At 38.5% G+C, this 19,380-nt stretch overlaps 3 protein-coding genes across 4 annotated transcripts; 2 read left to right on the top strand and 1 right to left on the bottom strand.

Annotated features, from left to right (window-relative positions):
* Window positions 1-28: 28 nt before the first annotated feature.
* LOC135608458 (carotenoid 9,10(9',10')-cleavage dioxygenase-like) lies at window positions 29-7,225 on the top strand. The gene is made up of 14 exons (XM_065101370.1): window positions 29-360; window positions 825-895; window positions 1,595-1,609; window positions 3,108-3,219; window positions 3,494-3,593; window positions 3,713-3,775; window positions 4,198-4,308; window positions 4,390-4,574; window positions 4,751-4,886; window positions 5,430-5,547; window positions 5,620-5,721; window positions 5,958-6,209; window positions 6,293-6,404; window positions 6,965-7,225. Exons 1-14 carry the CDS (start codon window positions 100-102, stop codon window positions 6,992-6,994), a joined length of 1,668 nt encoding a protein of 555 aa, XP_064957442.1. The 5' UTR covers window positions 29-99; the 3' UTR covers window positions 6,995-7,225.
* A 38-nt stretch (window positions 7,226-7,263) lies between these two features.
* LOC135608463 (oleosin H2-like) lies at window positions 7,264-7,889 on the bottom strand. The gene has a single exon (XM_065101380.1). The coding sequence runs from the start codon at window positions 7,865-7,867 to the stop codon at window positions 7,421-7,423; it is 447 nt and encodes a 148-aa protein (XP_064957452.1). The 5' UTR covers window positions 7,868-7,889; the 3' UTR covers window positions 7,264-7,420.
* A 2,345-nt stretch (window positions 7,890-10,234) lies between these two features.
* Window positions 10,235-17,054, top strand: LOC135608459 (protein DETOXIFICATION 42-like). Of its 2 annotated transcripts, XM_065101373.1 has the most exons (14): window positions 10,235-10,501; window positions 10,615-10,680; window positions 10,769-10,890; window positions 11,569-11,778; window positions 11,928-12,118; window positions 12,863-12,998; window positions 14,077-14,173; window positions 14,365-14,465; window positions 14,812-14,975; window positions 15,628-15,699; window positions 15,796-15,912; window positions 16,104-16,199; window positions 16,297-16,418; window positions 16,856-17,054. In XM_065101373.1, exons 1-14 carry the CDS (start codon window positions 10,488-10,490, stop codon window positions 16,896-16,898), a joined length of 1,551 nt encoding a protein of 516 aa, XP_064957445.1. In that variant the 5' UTR covers window positions 10,235-10,487; the 3' UTR covers window positions 16,899-17,054. The 2 variants fall into 2 exon arrangements, with proteins under 2 accessions (XP_064957445.1, XP_064957444.1); XM_065101372.1 differs by having other exon boundaries at window positions 10,236-10,680.
* The last annotated feature ends 2,326 nt before the right edge of the window (window positions 17,055-19,380 follow it).

Consider the following 19,380-nt stretch of genomic DNA (forward strand, 5'->3'; position numbering starts at 1 on the left):
CCGACACCTTTCTCTGTACCTCTTGGGGTCGCTATTGCCCAGGTGACTATATAAACGGTTCCCGCTGGTTCCACTAGCTGCGCTACGCCGACGCAAACGATGGAGGCCGGCAAAGAGAACGCCATGGGTGTCAAGAAGCAGCTGCTGCAGGAGGAGGGGAAGAAGAAGAGGGGCGTCGTGGCGGTGAATCCGAAGCCGAGGAAAGGACTGGTGTCCGCGACGGTGGACCTGATCGAGCGGGTAATCGTGTACCTCATGCACGATGCCAAGACGCCTCTCCAGTACCTCGCCGGCAACTTTGCCCCCGTCCGCGACGAGACCCCGCCCTTCCCCGACCTCCCCGTTCGCGGTACACTCCCCGTAAGTCCATTCCCAAACCTCGTTCGTCTTCCCTCGGTTTGTTGTTGTTTTCTTTTTGTTTCTTGTCTCGATTTTCTTGGCCATTTAAATCTGCTCCATTTCTGTAAAATTCTGGTTTGGTTTTGGATTTAGAATCGGTTTGGCACGCAAAATGGAATCTTTTCTTGATCTTGGATGATTTTGAAAGGGAATTTTCCCTTCTTTCAGCGTAAGATTTGGTGGAGAGGACGGATATTTCTTGGTTTTGTTATGGAAAAATATCTTAATTTATTTCCTGAACGTGAAATCGAACTTATTTCTTGAAAAAACAAACCTTGCTGGTGGAAGAATGCTCTGTTTTAGGGGGGATTTCTTGATTAAATCTTGGAACCCCCTTGGTGATGTGATTAAAATATTGATTAACATGAGTTCTTGGAGGGTAGATTTCTGTGAAGATTCTGAACTGTGAATGTCCTAGTTGCCAGGGATGCTTGAACGGAGAGTTTGTCAGAGTTGGATCTAATCCCAAGTTTGTTCCTGTAGCTGGATGCCACTGGTATTTCTCTTCCTCTTCCAAACGATTCCTTTTTTTCTCTGAATTTATTAAACAAGTACAGAACGTTCTTGTAGCTTTTCTTGTTTTCTTTTGCTTGCTTAATGGACATGAACATATCTTTCTATTTTTTAATTTTCCCTATTATTTTTGGTCATTTTTTGCTGAGATTTGTTGAATGTGCTACCAATATTTGGCACGTTCTGAGTTGTGCTCGTGTGGGCATGTGATCAGCATGTAAATTAATCCATGTCTCGTGTTGTTTTATATGTTCTTCATTAGCATAATTATAATTCAATGTTTTATATAATTTCCACCTTTTCCCCTCTGAACTCTGAAATCTTGCTTGTAATGAGTTGTTCTCGTATCCAAGTTTGGTAATACTTATAAATGCAGAAAGATGTCCATGATTTTTGGACTTTTACATTGTTTTACCATGAAATTGCTACTATATATACTAAGGACATGTCTTGTACTTCTTGTCCCGTAGCATTTTGTATATAAATGCTATAGCTTACTAGTTTTCTACTACATGCTTAGAGGCATATTTCTTTCATTAATATTGTGAAATGCATCTAACTCAGATTTTCTGGAAGTGAGAGCAAGAATTGGCTGAATGTATCTCATGAAATTCCATTTGAAGTGTTCTCATGATGATGGTCAATTTGTTTATTTGACATCTATCTTTTCCCATTTGTGCAGGTTTGATGGTGATGGGTATGTGTTGTATGGCCACTTTGTTCTGAGGAGCCTAATCAATTATTCAGCTATTCAAAGAGTTCTATTATGTCTAGTTGTTACTTTTTCTAATAGGAAGAAATAGAGAATGCTTATTTATGATAGATCCACTGTTTTAGTTTATCTTTGCTAGTTCCACTTCTGACATGTGTTAGTAATTTGTGTGCTAACTAAGTATATTTGTCAGAGTTAGTTAATATTTTTTACATGTTTACCAGGATAGCCATTCTCTAGAAGAGATTTTGCTGGCTGTGGGACATCATAACACAGTACTTGCCTACGGGTGATATTGGATTTTGTTATAAAAAATCGATTATGATGTGATTCTCTCAGTACCCGCCCTATACGACCCCGTATCATCCGATACGATAGGAGACTAGATCAACGATACCAGCCAGTAGCATTTGGTATTGTAATCCTTAGATAATACACTATTTAGATTTTAACACTGCTAATTTTTATTTATTTAAAATTATTATTAGGGTTTAAGGATAGTGTGACTTGGTACTTTAGATCTTTTTAATTTAATATCATATTTTTATTTATATAATCATATTAATCAATTATATTATACGCTTTTTATATTTTAATATTTTCGAGCATCTCGCTTCACTTGGTGAGCATTTTGGGACTTTGGCGCCTTTTGGCACCTAGCACATTTTAAATCATTGGTTTTGGTCTTAAATCAAGGAATGTATAGTCCGTTTTGATATATATTTATATATTGGGGACAGTTTTTTGCTCTGGGATTGGACTAATGATGTGATACTTAACATACTTTCCCATAAGCATATATTCATGTACATGGATTGCTCGTCCATGAAGTTGGCTTTGTGTTTCTTCTCAGCGCCTGCACATGCAAAATGAAACTTACAATTGAAGGTGGTGTAGAACGAAAAGCAAAATGACAGGTGATATTTGTTGGCCAATATGAACAATTTCAAGGAATCAAATACTGGTTGGGCTGGTACATATGACTGCTATTTACCTGTCCGACCAAGGCTACTAGATTATATAGGTTGGTAGTGGTCGTATTTATTTTTTCTGATGGTACCGGATGCTACAGGTCATGTACTGGTTTGACTGGTTACAGAAATTGGTATCAGACCGAATTTAAATTCTTGAACAATATATTACTACGTGAGGTTATATGATTACAAAATGCTCACCATTGTATAATCCAATAACTTCCTACATGCTTACGTATAGAGTATGTGCGACAACTCAACGCTTATAAATATAAAGATAAAAGGTATAAGACTCATGCAGGATTAGGTATTCATCAAAGGATAGATCCCCACAAGAGAGAAATATATTAGATAGTCTTCATAGGACCTTCATCTGATCTTTATCAACTCTTTAATGTTGTATTTTCAGTGTAGATAACCAACTATTCATTGGTTCTGGAAACAGAGGTCATCTGGATGATACAGTTGTTCTGTATAATGCATGATGATGCTCATTTGGAATTTTGCAGAATGATTCATGGCATGCGCATCAAAGATGGAAAAGCAACCTATGTTTCACGTTATGTCAAGACATCACGTCTTAAGCAAGAAGAATATTTTGGAGGAGCAAAATTTATGAAGGTAAACTTGTCTTGTGTTAGACATGGTCCATATCACAAACATATTTGGTTTTCAGCAGTACTTAAGTAATCAATGATACATAATCAAAGATTATGTATGTAATAGCTTAAGTTGTTCTTTAAGAGATCTAGGTTCTTATTACTTGCATTTGTACTTTTCAAACTCTTCCAATTTATGTTTGGAGCCTTGCTGCGTGATTTGAGATTAAGTGCAGATACTGTTATTTGTGGAGTGTCTATGAATTGCTTTAATGCTGGTTGTGCATCCCCTGCAGCTTGGAGACCTTAAAGGATTGTTTGGATTATTCATGGTCCAAATGCAACTTCTTCGAGCAAAGTTGAAAATACTGGATGTTTCATATGGAATTGGAACAGGTACTGTTTTTCCTATGAATCTTAGAAACATACAGCTCTAATCTTCAGATGCTATGTGGATGAGGCCAAGCTTGAGCATATTATTAGTCTTGACTTTATTTTACGTTACCTGCTTCCAGCTAATACAGCTCTTGTGTACCATAATGGGAAACTTTTGGCCTTGTCAGAAGATGATAAGCCATGTAAGTATCCTAATAACTTACTGTGTTGTTTAGATTTGCAGGTTGATAATTTTACGGTTATCTGCTTTTTTCAGAGTATTAGGATGCTTCATTTTATATTGGTACGAGTGTATTTGCCTACTCTTGTTCATATCTGTCTATTAGTTGGCTCAAGGTTTTTAATAGCAATCATTGGTACATACCAACGACCAATATTTTACTGGTTCGACCAAGGATTAGAACTAGGCCATACAGGTCAGGTGTGATTTTCTTTGTTATGTTTTTCAGTAATATGAGTGATACAAGTGGAGCTCAGTATATTGTTACCGCACCAGTCTGCCCGGTTACCAAAATTGAGATTTAAATCCTTGAGTCAGACTCTGATCCTTACAATGTCATATCACCTAACTGAATGATATCTGAGTTCTTTTATTGCATTCTAGATGTTGTTAGGGTTCTAGAGGATGGAGACCTGCAAACACTTGGGATGTTAGATTACGACAAGAGGTTGGCTCATTCAGTTACTGCTCATCCAAAGGTTGACCCTGTCACTGGTACGTAGCCAAAAATTTTGTCTGTTGCTTACATTATACTAGTAAAAGTGCTTCTTGATGTACTTTTGCTCTTTAATGCAGATGAAATGTTTACCTTTGGATATTCACATTTACCTCCCTTTGTTACTTATCGAGTCATTACCAAGGATGGTGTAATGCTTGATCCGGTACCGATAACAATACCAGATCCTGTCATGATGCATGACTTTGCCATCACTGAGAACTATGCCATCTTCATGGATTTGCCTCTGTATTTCCGGCCAAATGTACAGTATTGTTATATATTTAACTTTTCACATTTTTTAAATTAGTCATAAGATTATGCTATTCTAGCAGATGGGTTCCATGGTGATACACATTGGATTTGCTAATGTTGAAATGGAGAGTTGTTAATGGTAGCATGCTCTACTAATATCTCCTTGTATATTTTAACTGGTTACAGGAGATGGTGAAGGGAAAACTAATATTTAGTTTTGATGCTTCAAAGAAATCTCGTTTTGGTGTACTTCCAAGATATGCAAAGGATGATCTGCGTATTACATGGTTTGAACTTCCTAATTGTTATATATTCCATAACGGTGAGTCTCTTGTCCGTAAAGGATGATCATGTCAATTTCTCTGTTAATCATCTTTGGGGTTCTTGTAGAGTAACTCGTAGTTGCTGGTTATTTTATCCTCAATCTTAAGGCCCTCCTCAATCTGTTTCTAAAGAGATTTCCTAGATCTTCTTTGTTTTTAGATTTGAATTGCTTAAACTTTTTTTTATTCCACACCCTTGTCGAATAACCAGTCCATTTTTTGCTATGTCCAAGATCTCACTATTTTCAAAAAGTTTCAATGATTAACATGTGAAAAACAGAACCATGCCTGAGCTTGGGTTGTTGTGTTTGGCATTTTAATTTTCTATACTTCCACATGCCCTACATGATGAGATCCTTTGCGGTACGGCGGAGTTCAGTAAATTCGAGTGATTTTGACTGACTCAGAGTAGCGAATTTGTAATAGCGAATAGTACAATCACTTTTGGGATCCTAAAAGCAAATTTGTAATATACAAACATTGAGTAGTACTAGCAAAATTATCATTAATTTTTGGTGGTTGTAATGGGTTTCTTTAATCAGCAAACGCCTGGGAGGAAGGTGATGAGGTTGTTCTAATCGCTGGCCGCCTTGAGAATCCAGATTTGGACCAGATCAATGGAGCTGTGAAAGATCATGTTGAGAATTTCATAAACGAACTGTATGTCTATGAATGTTTTATTTTTTATTTGTTGTTAATTTTCTGCTCTTTAAATGGTGTTTTAATTATCAGGTATGAGATGAGGTTCAATATAAAGACTGGTGCTGCTTCACAGAAACAACTGTCAGTCTCTGCGGTCGATTTCCCTCGGATCAATGAGAGTTACACGGGCAGGTATAACTTGTTTTTATGTTACTTAGTCCATAGGTATAACTTGTTTTGCTCTTCTGTTCATCTATCTTTCACCATCAAAGTGGAGGACTAAACTAATTGCGAGTGTACCTTTGTAGGTTCTTATGTCTAAATACAGTTTTTTTCTATTGGTTCTTCCATAGTTCGTCTCAAGAAAAGAGTTTAATATCATCCAAATCATGTTCTTAACTTTGTAACATATTCAACTGGGGTTTCAGGAAGCAACGGTATGTCTATTGCACCATGCTTAACAGCATTGCGAAGGTAGAGGGCATTATCAAGTTTGACCTACATGCTGAACCAGAAACTGGTAAGAAGAAGTTCCAAGTTGGAGGAAATGTAAAAGGCATCTTTGATCTTGGACCTGGAAGATATGGTTCTGAGGCAGTCTTTGTGCCTCACAAACCTGGTTTCTCATCAGAAGAGGATGATGGCTACCTAATATTCTTCGTACATGATGAGAACACAGGGTACTCTCTCTTTATATCATCATTCAATCTTGTCACTCGGTTAATCTTACTGTAAAAATGACAAAATGGTTTTGCCACTGAAGGAAATCTGAAGTCAATGTAATAGATGCGAAGACGATGTCTGCTGATCCTGTTGCGGTTGTGGAGCTTCCGACCAGAGTTCCCTATGGATTCCATGCCTTCTTTGTGACGGAGGTCAGTAATGTTCTGAATAGTTGACTGCTGCTTTTCCTTTCAGTGCTACTCTGAACCTTAGAATAAATCTAAATGAAGATCAAATTATTAATCACACATGCATGATTTGCTAGTCATTGATTCTTCTGATTGCTGCTGACCGACACCACAAATTAATAGTGATCTCTTGAATCATCAGCATTCTTCGATCTATTACGAATAACATCCAACGATATGGTTTGAAATTAAAGTAGTCAGAAGATAAGATTTCTCCAATTATATGTAGAAATATCTCTATTCTGTTGAGAGAAATTCTCTATTCTGTTGAGAGAAATCTTTTCTCCTAATTTATATAAATAGGAGAGAGAACATATTAATGTATTAAAGTATTTTCATTTCTTCGATAAAACTTCTTGAATAATTATTCTTATCTTCTATTATTTTCTTCGATCACAAGCATCATCCTACTTCTTTTAGAACATATTTTCACAGATCGCAGCCATCAAATAAATTATGCTGGTGATAAAATATCTATTTTTTTACCTTCAAATTCTCATATAGAATTCTTTGGTGACTCGCAGGAGCAACTTCAACGACAAGTAGAGGCATAATTAATGGATGCCAACACCTGAGAAGACCTGAGGGTTTGCAGTAGAGTTCTAAGCAATCACATGATGGCTTCACCAGCTGCTCTCTGTGTTGTCGTAATCCTTATTGCCCACTGTCTTCATCCTTCGACGAATCGCACTGCGTGATCTCATCCATCTCATTATAATAATCCTTATCCTTTTGTCTCAGTATCTTATCTGTGGTAAAAAGTATACTACTAAGGCCTTCGTTTCTTTCTGGAGTTCAATAAGATATGGGTGAAAGATGATGAGACGACAAAATATAGTCTCTATATTTAATGTCGGAAAATGAATTTTAGGGAACGATCGTAAGCATTATTCATTACGTCGGATTATTTTCTGCTAACGGGTTGGATCACATCCTCAAACTACAGCACCAAGATTACACGTATGTGGAGATAGATGGCTTTAGGTTCTCTGACCGGAACGCGCGGCCTCCTTCGCTCTCTGTCCCACCTCCCCCACCCTTCGCTTCGTGTCCTCCATCTGCTCCGGCGTCCTCTGCAACATCCCTCTCGCCTGGTTCAGCAGGTACCCCATCGACGACAACCCCGTAAGCCCCAAGGCGCCCGACGCCAGGAACCCGGTCACCGCCAGCGCCACCAGGAGCGCCGCAGGCACCAGCACCGGGCTGAACAGCAGGAACAGCGGCGTCAGCACGGCGAGCCCTATCAGCGAGCCGGCGAGCGTGAGCCCGCCGAGGGCGAGTAGGCCGCCGCCGAGGGGGAGCAGTGTGGCCACCGCGAGAGCTTGAGAGGTCGAGGGGCCGCCTTTCTCCGGGAGGTGGCCCTTCACCGCTTCGGTCGGGTGCCGCTCGCGCTCGCTGTCGCCCATGGCCTGAAGGGAAGTTCTCATAGGGAGAAGGATATGGACGGGCGATGGAATTGAAGGGAGCGTATATAGAGAGGGAGAAGGGGATGGACACGTGGGGGCGAGACTGACGCGTGGGAAAGAGAGGTGGGCTTGTTAGGCTCGACGTGGACATACGCTTCGACACACGTCTGTTGTGGATGGCCACGTACGAAGGGCGAAGTCATGCAATGAATCGCGTGAACCCGAGTTGAACCGTCGACGAACCAAGTGTGGCTTGAGCCGGTTTGATACGCAGAAGATTTTAGGGTGATCTTTATTTTACCTGGTAGACTTAAGTGGTTAGGATAAATTAATTTTATATTTAAATTTTAAATAAATCGTTTAAATCTCGTTTATGGAGGGGGTGAACTGACCTTGGAAAGGCGGTCCGTTTGTCCGTGGGAGTTGTCTCACAATGGTTCATCGTATATGCCAGGGATCCTGCACGACAGGTGAATGTCGGGAGAGGTTTAAGTTTCGATGTGACTCATTTGATGCTTAAGTTAGAGAGATAGAAAAAGAGTGAGTTAGTTATATTATGAAGAATATGATATTCGGAAGAATTTTCATACCTGGGCATCTGGTGGTGAGGACAAAGATTAGTGAGAGCCTCTATCTTACTCATCGGGATCCATTAATGAATGTGACTTTACCAACATATCATCTTGAAACTGGTGTCGACATAGAGCCGTTGAGATCAATTTAATACATTTTGTTATGACCCGAACCTAATGTGCTAATTAGCTTGTTAAATTTGTTGAACCCAAATCATTAGCTAAAATACTTAAGTAAAAATAATAATAAAACTTTCATTATATCCTTATTATAAATTAATTTTACTTTTATCCATTTTCAATATAAAATTAATTTATACATAATATATTTTGAATCACATGATTCAAATATTATATTAATTCCAATTGAATAGAACTTCCCATAGATTTGGATCCAATCCAAATGCATAATTTATGCATACACACAACATGGAGATGCCATTCTGTCTGTCATCCAGAACAGATTCCCGAGCTCATTCTCTTTCTCTCTCTCTCTCTCTCTCTCTTTTTGTGGTAGTCGCGTTCATGCATCGGCTCTCAAACAGGTGGCTTCTCATGTGAGACGGAGGCAATGGCGGTGGCAGTCCACAAAACGCAACCCAAACGTGTGGCCATCAAAACTTCCTTCCTTCCTTCCTTCCTTCCTTCTCCTCCGACGACAGATCTCTCGTACATTATACTGCACAACTCCCACGAAGTTACCGCGTCCATAGGAAAGGAAGAAGATGATCGAAACCACCTGTTTGAATCGTCTCGATTCTTCTTCACCGTACCTTTTGAGGTTTTCTTTTTTGTTTGATCCGTCCATTTGGTCCACAAATGCACCAGGAAGAAGCTTCAAAGACATTCAAACCAAAATGGTCGAGCTTTTGACGGTCAACGGAAGGTAGCAGCACGCCACTTCTTTTATCTTCACGAGAAAGATATCGGATGGCGTGTAGCATTCATTTATTCTAATCTTAATTGAAGTTGACTATGATTTCTTTCTAATCGCATTGTTTGTGCTGTCTAAAATATTGTTTCTTTCGATATCATGAATGTTGATGATGTCCATATGCGTAGAATATCCCTCCGCGATGAGGTTAGAACAAAGGGATCGATGATAGTCGATCTATCCAAAAACCGAGATCATATGGGATCGTTACGATGAGAACAACAGTTGATGTTGTTTCTCGATGAGAAGAATATTTCATGTTGCATTACTGACAGTGAGGCAGAAAGAAAGCACAGTGACAGCACTAAGAGACTTTAGAAAGGCTTCGACACCAACCACTGCTTTCCCTGACGAATCTGTCCGTCCGAGTTCCGCCGAGACGACCACAAGCCAAAAGGCTTGCTGTTCTTTCCGCGCTAATTCTCTTCCGACGACGGAGTCTTCAGTCAACAGAAGACCGATGAAGCTGCCACTGACATCTCAACCATTTTCTCTGTCATTTATTGGGAATATAAATCGATGGATTGCGTTCCGGATAGAAAAAAAAATTCAAGCTTTTTTTTATGAATGATGAGATATATTTTGGATCCAAGATACGTTTGAACCGATAAAAACTTTCGACATCGATTCGTTGATCAAGCCGTGTTGGCTCATCAGTCACGACACATCTGTTTTTTCTAAATTTTTTTATAGGATGATTTTTCATATAAAAAAACTTTTTTTTCTAAATTTTTTTAATTTCAAAGGTGTCTTTTCTTCATTATTTTTCAATAAAAATGTTTTTTTTAAATAAAAAATATTTTTTTTGATGAAAAATTCATCCTATATTATATTGACTGTTGAAACCCCAAAAGGAGGAGGAGAAGGTTTTATTCTCTTTCCGGTAAACTACAAGAAGTATTGCAGTGTGCTAATTCCTACAAGGACAAGGATCTCTCTCTCTCTCTCTCTCTCTCTCTCTCTCTCTCTCTCTCCACTGGTGGGTGACCGGACTGGGTTGGGAATATCGAGGCTTGGCACTTGTTAGAGCACGCGTTTGTAAAGCTCTGCGGAGGGAAGTCCTTGTCGTTCTACCCCCAACTGTTGCTGCTTTTATTATTCCGACTCGCATTATTCTGCAGAAAAAGATGAGCTGATGCGCTGTGAGAGGTGTTTTGTTCTTAATCTCTTCGTTAAAGTATTGCTTGGTGGATACGGAGGAGCTGCATTTCTGGCTTGGACTGATTTGTTCCGGTTGAAAAGATGTCATCTTTGAATTATAGGCTGCTGGATTCGGCTGCAACCTCGTTGATGTCTTCTCCTCTTCGAATTTTCTTCAGGGATGTGAGGTACGGGTCTTGCTTCTCCTCGAGAAACTTTCCTCAAAATCTCGACTTGCTCGGAGTCTCTGTTCTCGTTGACGAATGTATGTCGCAGGCATGCCTTCAAATTGGATGAGCTTGGATTGGAGATCATGGGGATTGCTTTCCCTGCGGCGCTGGCTTTGTTGGCTGATCCGATTGCCTCCCTCATCGACACTGCTTTCATCGGTCACATAGGTTGGTCTGGGTTGCTATTTTTGTGACTCGACCATACTTTACCCTGTCTTCGCAATACCTTTACCATCCTATAAATTTTCGTGTATTTTGTCTTAAAAGGTGAATTTCTACGCACTCATTTGTGTCTCTCTAAGATCATCTTTTCCAATCTTTCACTGAGCAGCCGTTGTTTTATGGAAGGAGATTTAAGAGATGCTTGTTCTTCAGCTGATATCAGGTTTTTGTGATTTGGATGGGAAATTTTCCTAGGGTTTCAATTCCTGACCGGTTACGTTGCTTAGACCTGGTTCAACAGACTTGTGATTGCAAATCCTCATTCATGCTGTCAGATGCCTTGGATGATGCACTTGTTACCTTATTTTTCATCTTCCTTGAGCACGAGGAACTGTTGATTCATTTTCCTTCCGCGGTTTCGAACGTTGATAACACCTTCACTTCAAGAACTTCAATTTGTGCATGATAAAATAAATCGTCACTCTTTATCTACTTAAGAGTAAATATATCTATCATTTATTGATAGTCATGCTATTGATTGGTCTCCAAAATTTTCCTTTTAGATCAAGACATATTTGTTTATTCCATACATATGTTGCATCCAGATTGGTTTCATTCCATGGACAACTGAATTGCTATTGGAACATTAATTTTATTGTCCACCTTTTCATCAATCTTATTCAGGTCCGGTGGAGCTCGCAGCCGTAGGCGTGTCTATTGCGGTGTTCAATCAAGTATCGAGAATTGCTATTTTTCCACTTGTTAGTGTCACCACATCCTTTGTTGCTGAGGAAGATGCTGTCAGCAAAAGTCGCAGTGGAGACCCAGAAAGCGGAGAATACCGAAGGTCATTTTCTGAGGATAGTGAAATGAAAGAATTGATAACTCACAATGGTAGGCAATCGCAAGTTTATGATCTCTTGAGAAACATTAATCTGGCAGTTAAAAGTGGTTGGCAATTTATCAAACAGATATTTCAAATATTTAGAAGCTGAGTTACATCAGGATTTATGTCTTATCTGTGTCTTGTGTTGCTTTATCAGATCATGATGAGCATGCACATACCTCATCTGCCTCCTTGGATAAATCTACTACCATGACCGAGTGTGGGCATCATAAACGCATTCCATCAGCCTCTTCAGCATTAGCAATCGGTGGCATACTTGGCTTTCTTCAAACTCTATTTCTGGTTTTTGGAGCAAAACCCATTTTGAACTATATGGGCATAAAACATGTAAGTATGTATTATCATCCTCTGTAAGTTGTCCATTTTTTTGTCATAATTGTCATTTTTTCATTTTTGCCAATGTTCCAGCCTGTTTCATGTCCAAGTTATCATCATTTTCAGTAACGAGTTTTAGGATTGCAAATGATAAAAGAAAGTGATTCCCTCCAGAGAAGTTGCTAATGTGTTAGTAATCATTCACTTAAACAATTGTTGATATCACTTACCAGCGAGCAGGTCTGCAATAGTTTGTTCATGATTTGATTCCTTCAGCAAATAGGATTAGACTCCATTTCACGCCTAAATACGATAAACCTATGTCTATAATAATTGATGCAAGCAATTGTTTTAAAATGTTTATCATCTCATGGGTAACATCCTATCAGCCTGTTCAACTTTCATTATTTCCTAGTCATTAGTCAGGAATGTGCTAATCTAGAAATGTGTTCCTTGTATATTGGGACATTAGGTTCTTGAAGAATTCATGCTTTGGTATAAAAGATTGTAAACACCATGTTTTAAACATTACATGACAAGATCATTTATGTTAAAGATAATACCACATATGTGGAAGCAACAGTTATTCTCAGAGGTCCTAGATGTTGAGGCTCTGAAAAGCCTGATAATGGTTACTCCTTTGTGAAGTTTGAGGATCTTTTCTTTATATCTATGCTGATGTCTTTTTCCCAATTTATTTCAGAATTATTTGATGTAAATTATGCCTATACAATAACAGGGCCTATTTGTCAATAGGATTCCCCTATGATGACACCAGCATGTCAGTACTTGACATTGCGGTCCCTTGGTGCTCCTGCTGTTCTCTTGTCTCTGGCCATGCAAGGGGTTTTTCGAGGACTTAAGGATACAAAAACTCCTCTTTATGCAACTGGTAAGAAAAACTATAAACGGTTCTGATTGTGCTATATCATGATAATGTATTAAAAGTGAAATTATAGGGATTCATGTAATTTAGTTCTTTTTTTCTCACTGGCTTCCTATGTTTCTAGTTGACATTGAACTGCAAACAAGGCTTTCAAACCCATAACAGAATCCTGTTTGGATCTAATATTTTCTTTCTTTACGTGCCCCTTGTAGTTCTTGTGCTGCTGTTTTGAGTTCCCTTGCATATCATTTTGACTTATTTATGTGAAAAATTCAAGTACCTGTCTTGCTCGTTGTCTATGTTATGAGAAACGTCAGACATTACTTTCCAAGTCTAGCACTTCCTATGTGTATAAAGATTTATTCAGTTTTTGTTATCTCGATTTCATGATACTGCAGTCTTAGCAACTGAACTTCCTTTAGGTTCAATATCATGGAGCATATAAGAGTAAGTCACTCATTTCCGCTTCTTCACCCACACCCCTCATAGATGATAGAAGTTATCTATTCCAGTCACTATACATGTTCATATTACATTTGATGTTTCAGTATTTTTGTTGCCAAAGCATCTATTCAGTCACAATACTGGAAGGCAATTCTTTATTAAGATGCTTATGCATATGCAGTAATATTCAAGGCCACATCTACTTTTACAACCCAAGTTTGATATCAAGGTTAACGAAACAATTTCCAAGGTTGAACTAAAATATATAATTATATACTAGTGGATCAAGCAGCATCCTCATAGGTGATTTTGTTTTTGATCTTTATCCATGTTTCTCCACAATTCAGTTAGCATGATTTTGAATTCTATTCAATTATTTGTTACCGATAACATTACCGTGATATTTGAAATGTTTATTCTGTCAATATCAGTCCATCTGCTTAATGGTCTCTTAGAATGTATAAAACTGCAAAGATAGAATATAGTGGTGATGCAGTTGATCTTTGGTGGTGATTCGTTTAGTAGTTCTGATATAATTGTCACTCCCATGTAAAACCCTATTGCTTGTGTTCTTTCAACTGTTGCAGTTACATGGTTTGGATGACCAGCTAAAGTTTTTTTTTTCTTCTGACTAGCTCAGTTGTTGGAGATGCAACCAATATAATTTTGGACCCAATATTTATATTCGTGTTCCAATTAGGTGTCAGTGGTGCCGCTATTGCTCATGTTATATCTCAGTAAGTTTTGTCTTATTTCTCTCTACATACATGCAGTAAGTTTCTCTAATTTGCTTTAATTTTGAACAAGAATTAATTGCAGAAAACACTAATATGTTCATTTTCCAAATCAGTTGCGGAAAACATCAATATGTTCTTTTTCGCTTTGTCATATTTCATTCCGGATACTAAAAGAATTTAATGCTTTGTAGATACTTAATTGCGTTAATTCTCTTGTGGAGATTACTGAGGCAAGTTGATATCTTGCCACCTAGTATCAAAGATCTGCAGTTTGGTCGATTCCTAAAAAATGGTAAGTAGTTCATCATATAAAGCTGTCATGCAATATTTATCATGGTAGTACAACATTTATCAGTTGTATATTTTAAGACATTTCTAGCTGTCAAGATTATGAGAAATCACCAAGCTCTGCGACTAGATAAAAGCAATTGGTAAGAACTGTCTCAGAATAGAAAGCTGAAGAAATATTATGATAGTGGTAATGCATTTCTTGTACGTATGCATTAGAATTTGGCTTTCAACTCATATAGGTAATTCACCATGCTAATAATCCTCCTTGGCTCTTGAAACCAAGTTATTACTGCATGCATAATAAGTGTTCTTTATTCTGCAGAATATTGACCTGTACTGGATTTCAGGTCTGCTATTGCTTGCACGGGTGATTGCTGTAACATTCTGCGTGACATTAGCAGCATCAATGGCTGCACGACAAGGATCAATTCCCATGGCTGCATTCCAGATATGCTTGCAGATTTGGTTGGCAACTTCTCTTCTTGCTGATGGTTTGGCTGTTGCTGGACAGGTTAGGAGGCATCTGCGTTTACATGTGCTTGATTGTTAGTAGCAAACACTGATGTTGGATGACACCAAAGAAACTGAAATCCTACTTTAACTAATAATTTTTGTGATGCTCTTCATCACAAGTCCCGCAAATTTTTTTCATGAAAAATATATCACACAAATGAATGTCTAGGCATGTTACATGAACAGATAAAGTATTTTGGAATGAGAAGAGAAGCACCTACCTATAATCAAGTTGATGTCATAGGATCATTCTGCTACGTCTTATGTCACTCTCATGGTAATCACACGCATGCACGCACACAAACACATGCACACATGTACAAGATAATCCACTGTCTGTGATATTGTTTTCCTGTCTCTTATTTCCTATTCACAAAGATGATCCACACACGGCAACTTGTCTTGTCTGATAGTACTTATCTCCTTGAGCAAAACTGAGAAGTAGAGGTACCTGAAGAATGTCATGGCTAGTTGCTTGACCAAGGCAGAACATAACAGTTAAGGAACTTGTGTGACTGTCCATTGTGATGGTTTCTTGTCTACCTCTTATAACCTGGCCAAGGACTATGCCAACTATATAACTTCAGGCTTTTATTTTTCCCCTGCTTTTCAATGCCACAATATAGTGAGGGTTATCAAAACTTTTGCAGGCAATACTTGCAAGTGCATTTGCCAGAAGGGATCATGCTAGGGCAACATCCGCTGCTTCGCGTGTTCTGCAGGTAACATTTTCCTATTGAATAGTCAATTTCGTCTCAGTGTCCATTAGTTCTAATTTCATACTTGGCGGCAGTAATTAAGTTACACATCACTTGCAGTGGGGTATGGTTCTGGGTCTGGTCCTATGCATCATACTTGGAACCAGTTTGCAATTTGTGTCAAGATTATTCACCAAGGATAATGAAGTGCTTCAACTCATTCATATCGGAATTCCGGTAACTAAGTTCATTCTCAGAAGACATATATATTATCATCCGTTGCATTAAAAATAATCTGGCTGGGCCATTTGAAGCACTTCTCTGTGATGATATGTTCATGTTTCATTCATCGGATCATCCCACCAAGTAGGTTAAAAAGAATATCTCTGAATCACATATCTACTTATTATATGTTTATGTCCCTGCAGTTTGTTGCGCTTACTCAGCCAATAAATTCTTTGGCCTTTGTCTTCGATGGCATCAACTATGGAGCATCAGATTTTGCATACTCTGCATATTCCATGGTACCTCGAGCAGAATCATGATTTGATGACAGATAAAGTGGCTCTATATCCCTCAATTTTTTACATTCAAAGTGCATCTTGTTATGTTACATTTCAGGTCCTGGTGGCACTAGTCAGCATTGCATGCCTGGTTGTCCTGTCATCTAGTCATGGTTTCATTGGAATCTGGATAGCTCTATCAATCTACATGAGTTTGCGAATGTTTGCCGGTTTCTGGAGGTAATATTCGGACCTTTTTTAACAATTTACTGTACATGCTTTTTTGGTTAGTGGTGCATGGCAAGGCATTAAACTTGGGCACGGAAGATGATTCTGTTATGCTTAATACGTCGCTTTGTGTAGAAGCATGTTAAAAGGAAAACTTTCACACTCGAGATGACAATCTCGCATCCTTTTACAGAACTTCAATAAAAAAGTAAAGATAAGAAACCGCCTTCTGTAATCTTGAATTTTTCGAAGGTTCAAGGCAGGAAAAATCCTTTCTCAAAGGATGAAACATACGAAAAGAACAAACAAGAAATTATTTGTGCAGTAGGATGATCATGCATAATTTTAGAAGTCAATCCTTTTGTTGGTAACCGGGAAGAGAACAGCTTTCAGCATTAGGCATTGCATGATGCATGTGATTCCTCACAAAGCTCTTCAACCATCTGCAGAATAGGGACAGCAAAGGGACCATGGAGCTTTCTTGGGAGGTGATTGAGGCTTTGCTTCCTTGTCATCTTGTAAAGCATCTGAAGAATGCAGACCATTACTCTGGTGATTCAAAGGTGTGACCTACTTATAATTGTATGATCTCTTTCAAAGCTTTTTGCTCAGTTTATATGCCGAATTTTTCGGCTTTTATATTGTTAACATGCATTGGTAAACTAATGGTGAAAATAACCAGCTGAATCATAAAATTATCAGGAGGCTTGCTATACAAAAACCTAGAAAAAGTCGTCCCTCTTTTTCGGTCGAGACCGACACGAGTATGTAAAAAAATAATTCTTCTGACCTAAATCTTCTTGTTTTACAAAGCCTTATCGAATCAAAATACCCAACAAGCATAAGCATTAGCTCTACCCAAAAAAGAAAAAGAGATGATTCCGTCACACTTTACGACTTCACTTGAGTCACTCCAAGTATCGCAACCCTAATGCTTCTTTTGCTTCAATCTTCATCAACCTCTCCAACTAACAATCAACAGTCAGAAGCTTCCTTTCCCACCTCATGATGCAGTGTCTCAAAATAATTCACCTGTTCATGGAGTCACCATCAGTCACCTAAAATTCCTGTTTCTAGATAAGTGCATGTACCCTTCACATGTATTATGTTGAGAATCTTGATTCTTGCCAAGTGTGTATATATATATACCCTTTACATTTATTGTATTAAGAATCTTGATTCTTGACAAGTGAATTATATATGCCCTTTAGATATTTATTACATTAAAAATCTTGATTCTTGACAAGTGTGTATATATATACCCTTTACATATTTATTATATTAAAAATCTTGATTCTTGCTAAGTGTATATATATACACCCTTTTACATATGTATTATGTTAAGAATCTTGATTCTTGCCAAGTGTGTATATATATACCCTTTACATATTTATTACATTAAAAATCTTGATTCTTGATTCTTTATATATATATATATATATATATATATATATATATATATATATATATATATATATATATATATATATATAACTAACTAACTAACCGCACGGACGTATTTATAGAGGGGATTGAAAGAGGGGAAGAAGAAAGGCTCAAAGAAACCTCTCAATCCTTCTCGTCGTTCCACTCCGCCCTCTATATCTCGCGCCTCGGTAGCTCTTGATATCCTTCCTCGATCCGCTCATCCCTCTCTTGCCGTGCTTCTCTTTCTTTATATTCTTCTTGGATGTAGAAAGAGGGTTTGATTGATAAATCTGGTTGGCATACGTAGAGGAGGAGGAGGAGGAGGAGGAGGGGCGGGGGGAGGAGGTCGGTGGGGTTGGAATGTTGCAGCTGCTGTTCGCGTTGGGGTTCTCGGTGGTGCCGCTGACGCTGTACGTGCCGCCGATTCGGAGCCTGAACCGGTTCTTGGCGGCGATGGAGGCGTTCGCCGAAGAGGCCGCCGCGTACTCGCAGCGGGCGTACCCGATGCTCCGGCTCGGCCTCCGTCGCATCTTCGCCGTCGCTTCCCGCTCCTTCAGGTAGATCCCACCCATACGTCTGAGATTTCTCTTCTCCTCCTCCGTTTTTCTGTTTTTGTTTTCGATTGCGGGAGGGTTGTGGCCAAGAAATAATTCGCATGGTGGTGACAATTCCTTTGGCAAAAGGATTTGTCCCCAACTAATGTGTATGTCATGGTTTGATGCAGTGAAAGATTATTCTTTCTTATGGGCAAAATGATTTTTATTAGAATTTGGCAATGAGATTAGGAAAGAAATATGCACTTTTATATTTAGTTGATATAAGTGCAATGTGTTTGCCATTCTCATATCCTAAATTACATCTTCTTGAACTTGATATATTTGGAAGCAGAGAATGGGGTAAGAAATGAAGGCAGTGATGATTTCTTGAGGGGTTAGAAATTAAATCTAATGTTCTAATCATAGAAAGGTTATTGTTACAGACCAATTTAAATCAAATCTTTCTATTAAGTTGCAACAGTCCTCAGATTGGAGTCTTGTTTAGTTCATCAAGATCTGTCGAGAATTGTTCAAAACATTTTAGGTGGGTGTGGAGATGCTCTGTAGTCTGCATTATTTATGTTGACCAGCTTCATGTTTTGACTGGTTGTTGAGTTTCTGTCAATCATAACGAGTGCCAAATTGCAACAAGTAATCTCGATCGATCTTTCATCGAACATTTTCCGATTGTCTCAGATGATTTAAAGTATGTTCTTGTTCGTTTTCTTTGTGTTCTTGCGTATAGTGGTTGAATCTATAGTTTGTTTCCATTAGCTCTCACTAGTGCGTACTTAACTTACTGTTCTCCTATTAGGCAACACCAATTGTAGGATGTGGTATTTTGCCATGATCTAATGATCCCAGTGTTTGATGATCGAGTGTAAACCCACAGAAGTTGGCTGCAGGAACACCGAAATTACGGTGGTTCTGATGATCCAACCAATTATTGTTTTCGGTGTGTTTTCGTTTACATTACCAACTTCTTCTTCTTCTTCTTCTTCTTCCCCGTC

This window comes from Musa acuminata, chromosome BXJ2-3, assembly GCF_036884655.1.
Source record: "Musa acuminata AAA Group cultivar baxijiao chromosome BXJ2-3, Cavendish_Baxijiao_AAA, whole genome shotgun sequence".
Lineage (NCBI taxonomy): Eukaryota > Viridiplantae > Streptophyta > Magnoliopsida > Zingiberales > Musaceae > Musa > Musa acuminata.

Bases quoted from the DNA above. Each gene is read 5' to 3' on its own strand.
- LOC135608458 (XM_065101370.1), top strand. From the start codon at position 100: ATGGAGGCCGGCAAAGAGAACGCCATGGGTGTCAAGAAGCAGCTGCTG. The intron at 3,776-4,197 runs GTAAGTATCCTA...ATTGCATTCTAG, and splicing joins GTCAGAAGATGATAAGCCAT to ATGTTGTTAGGGTTCTAGAG. The intron at 4,887-5,429 runs GTGAGTCTCTTG...TTCTTTAATCAG, and splicing joins TTGTTATATATTCCATAACG to CAAACGCCTGGGAGGAAGGT.
- LOC135608463 (XM_065101380.1), bottom strand. From the start codon at position 7,867: ATGAGAACTTCCCTTCAGGCCATGGGCGACAGCGAGCGCGAGCGGCAC.
- LOC135608459 (XM_065101372.1), top strand. From the start codon at position 10,595: ATGTCATCTTTGAATTATAGGCTGCTGGATTCGGCTGCAACCTCGTTG. The intron at 11,779-11,927 runs GTAGGCAATCGC...TTGCTTTATCAG, and splicing joins AGAATTGATAACTCACAATG to ATCATGATGAGCATGCACAT. The intron at 12,999-14,076 runs GTAAGAAAAACT...TGACTAGCTCAG, and splicing joins AACTCCTCTTTATGCAACTG to TTGTTGGAGATGCAACCAAT.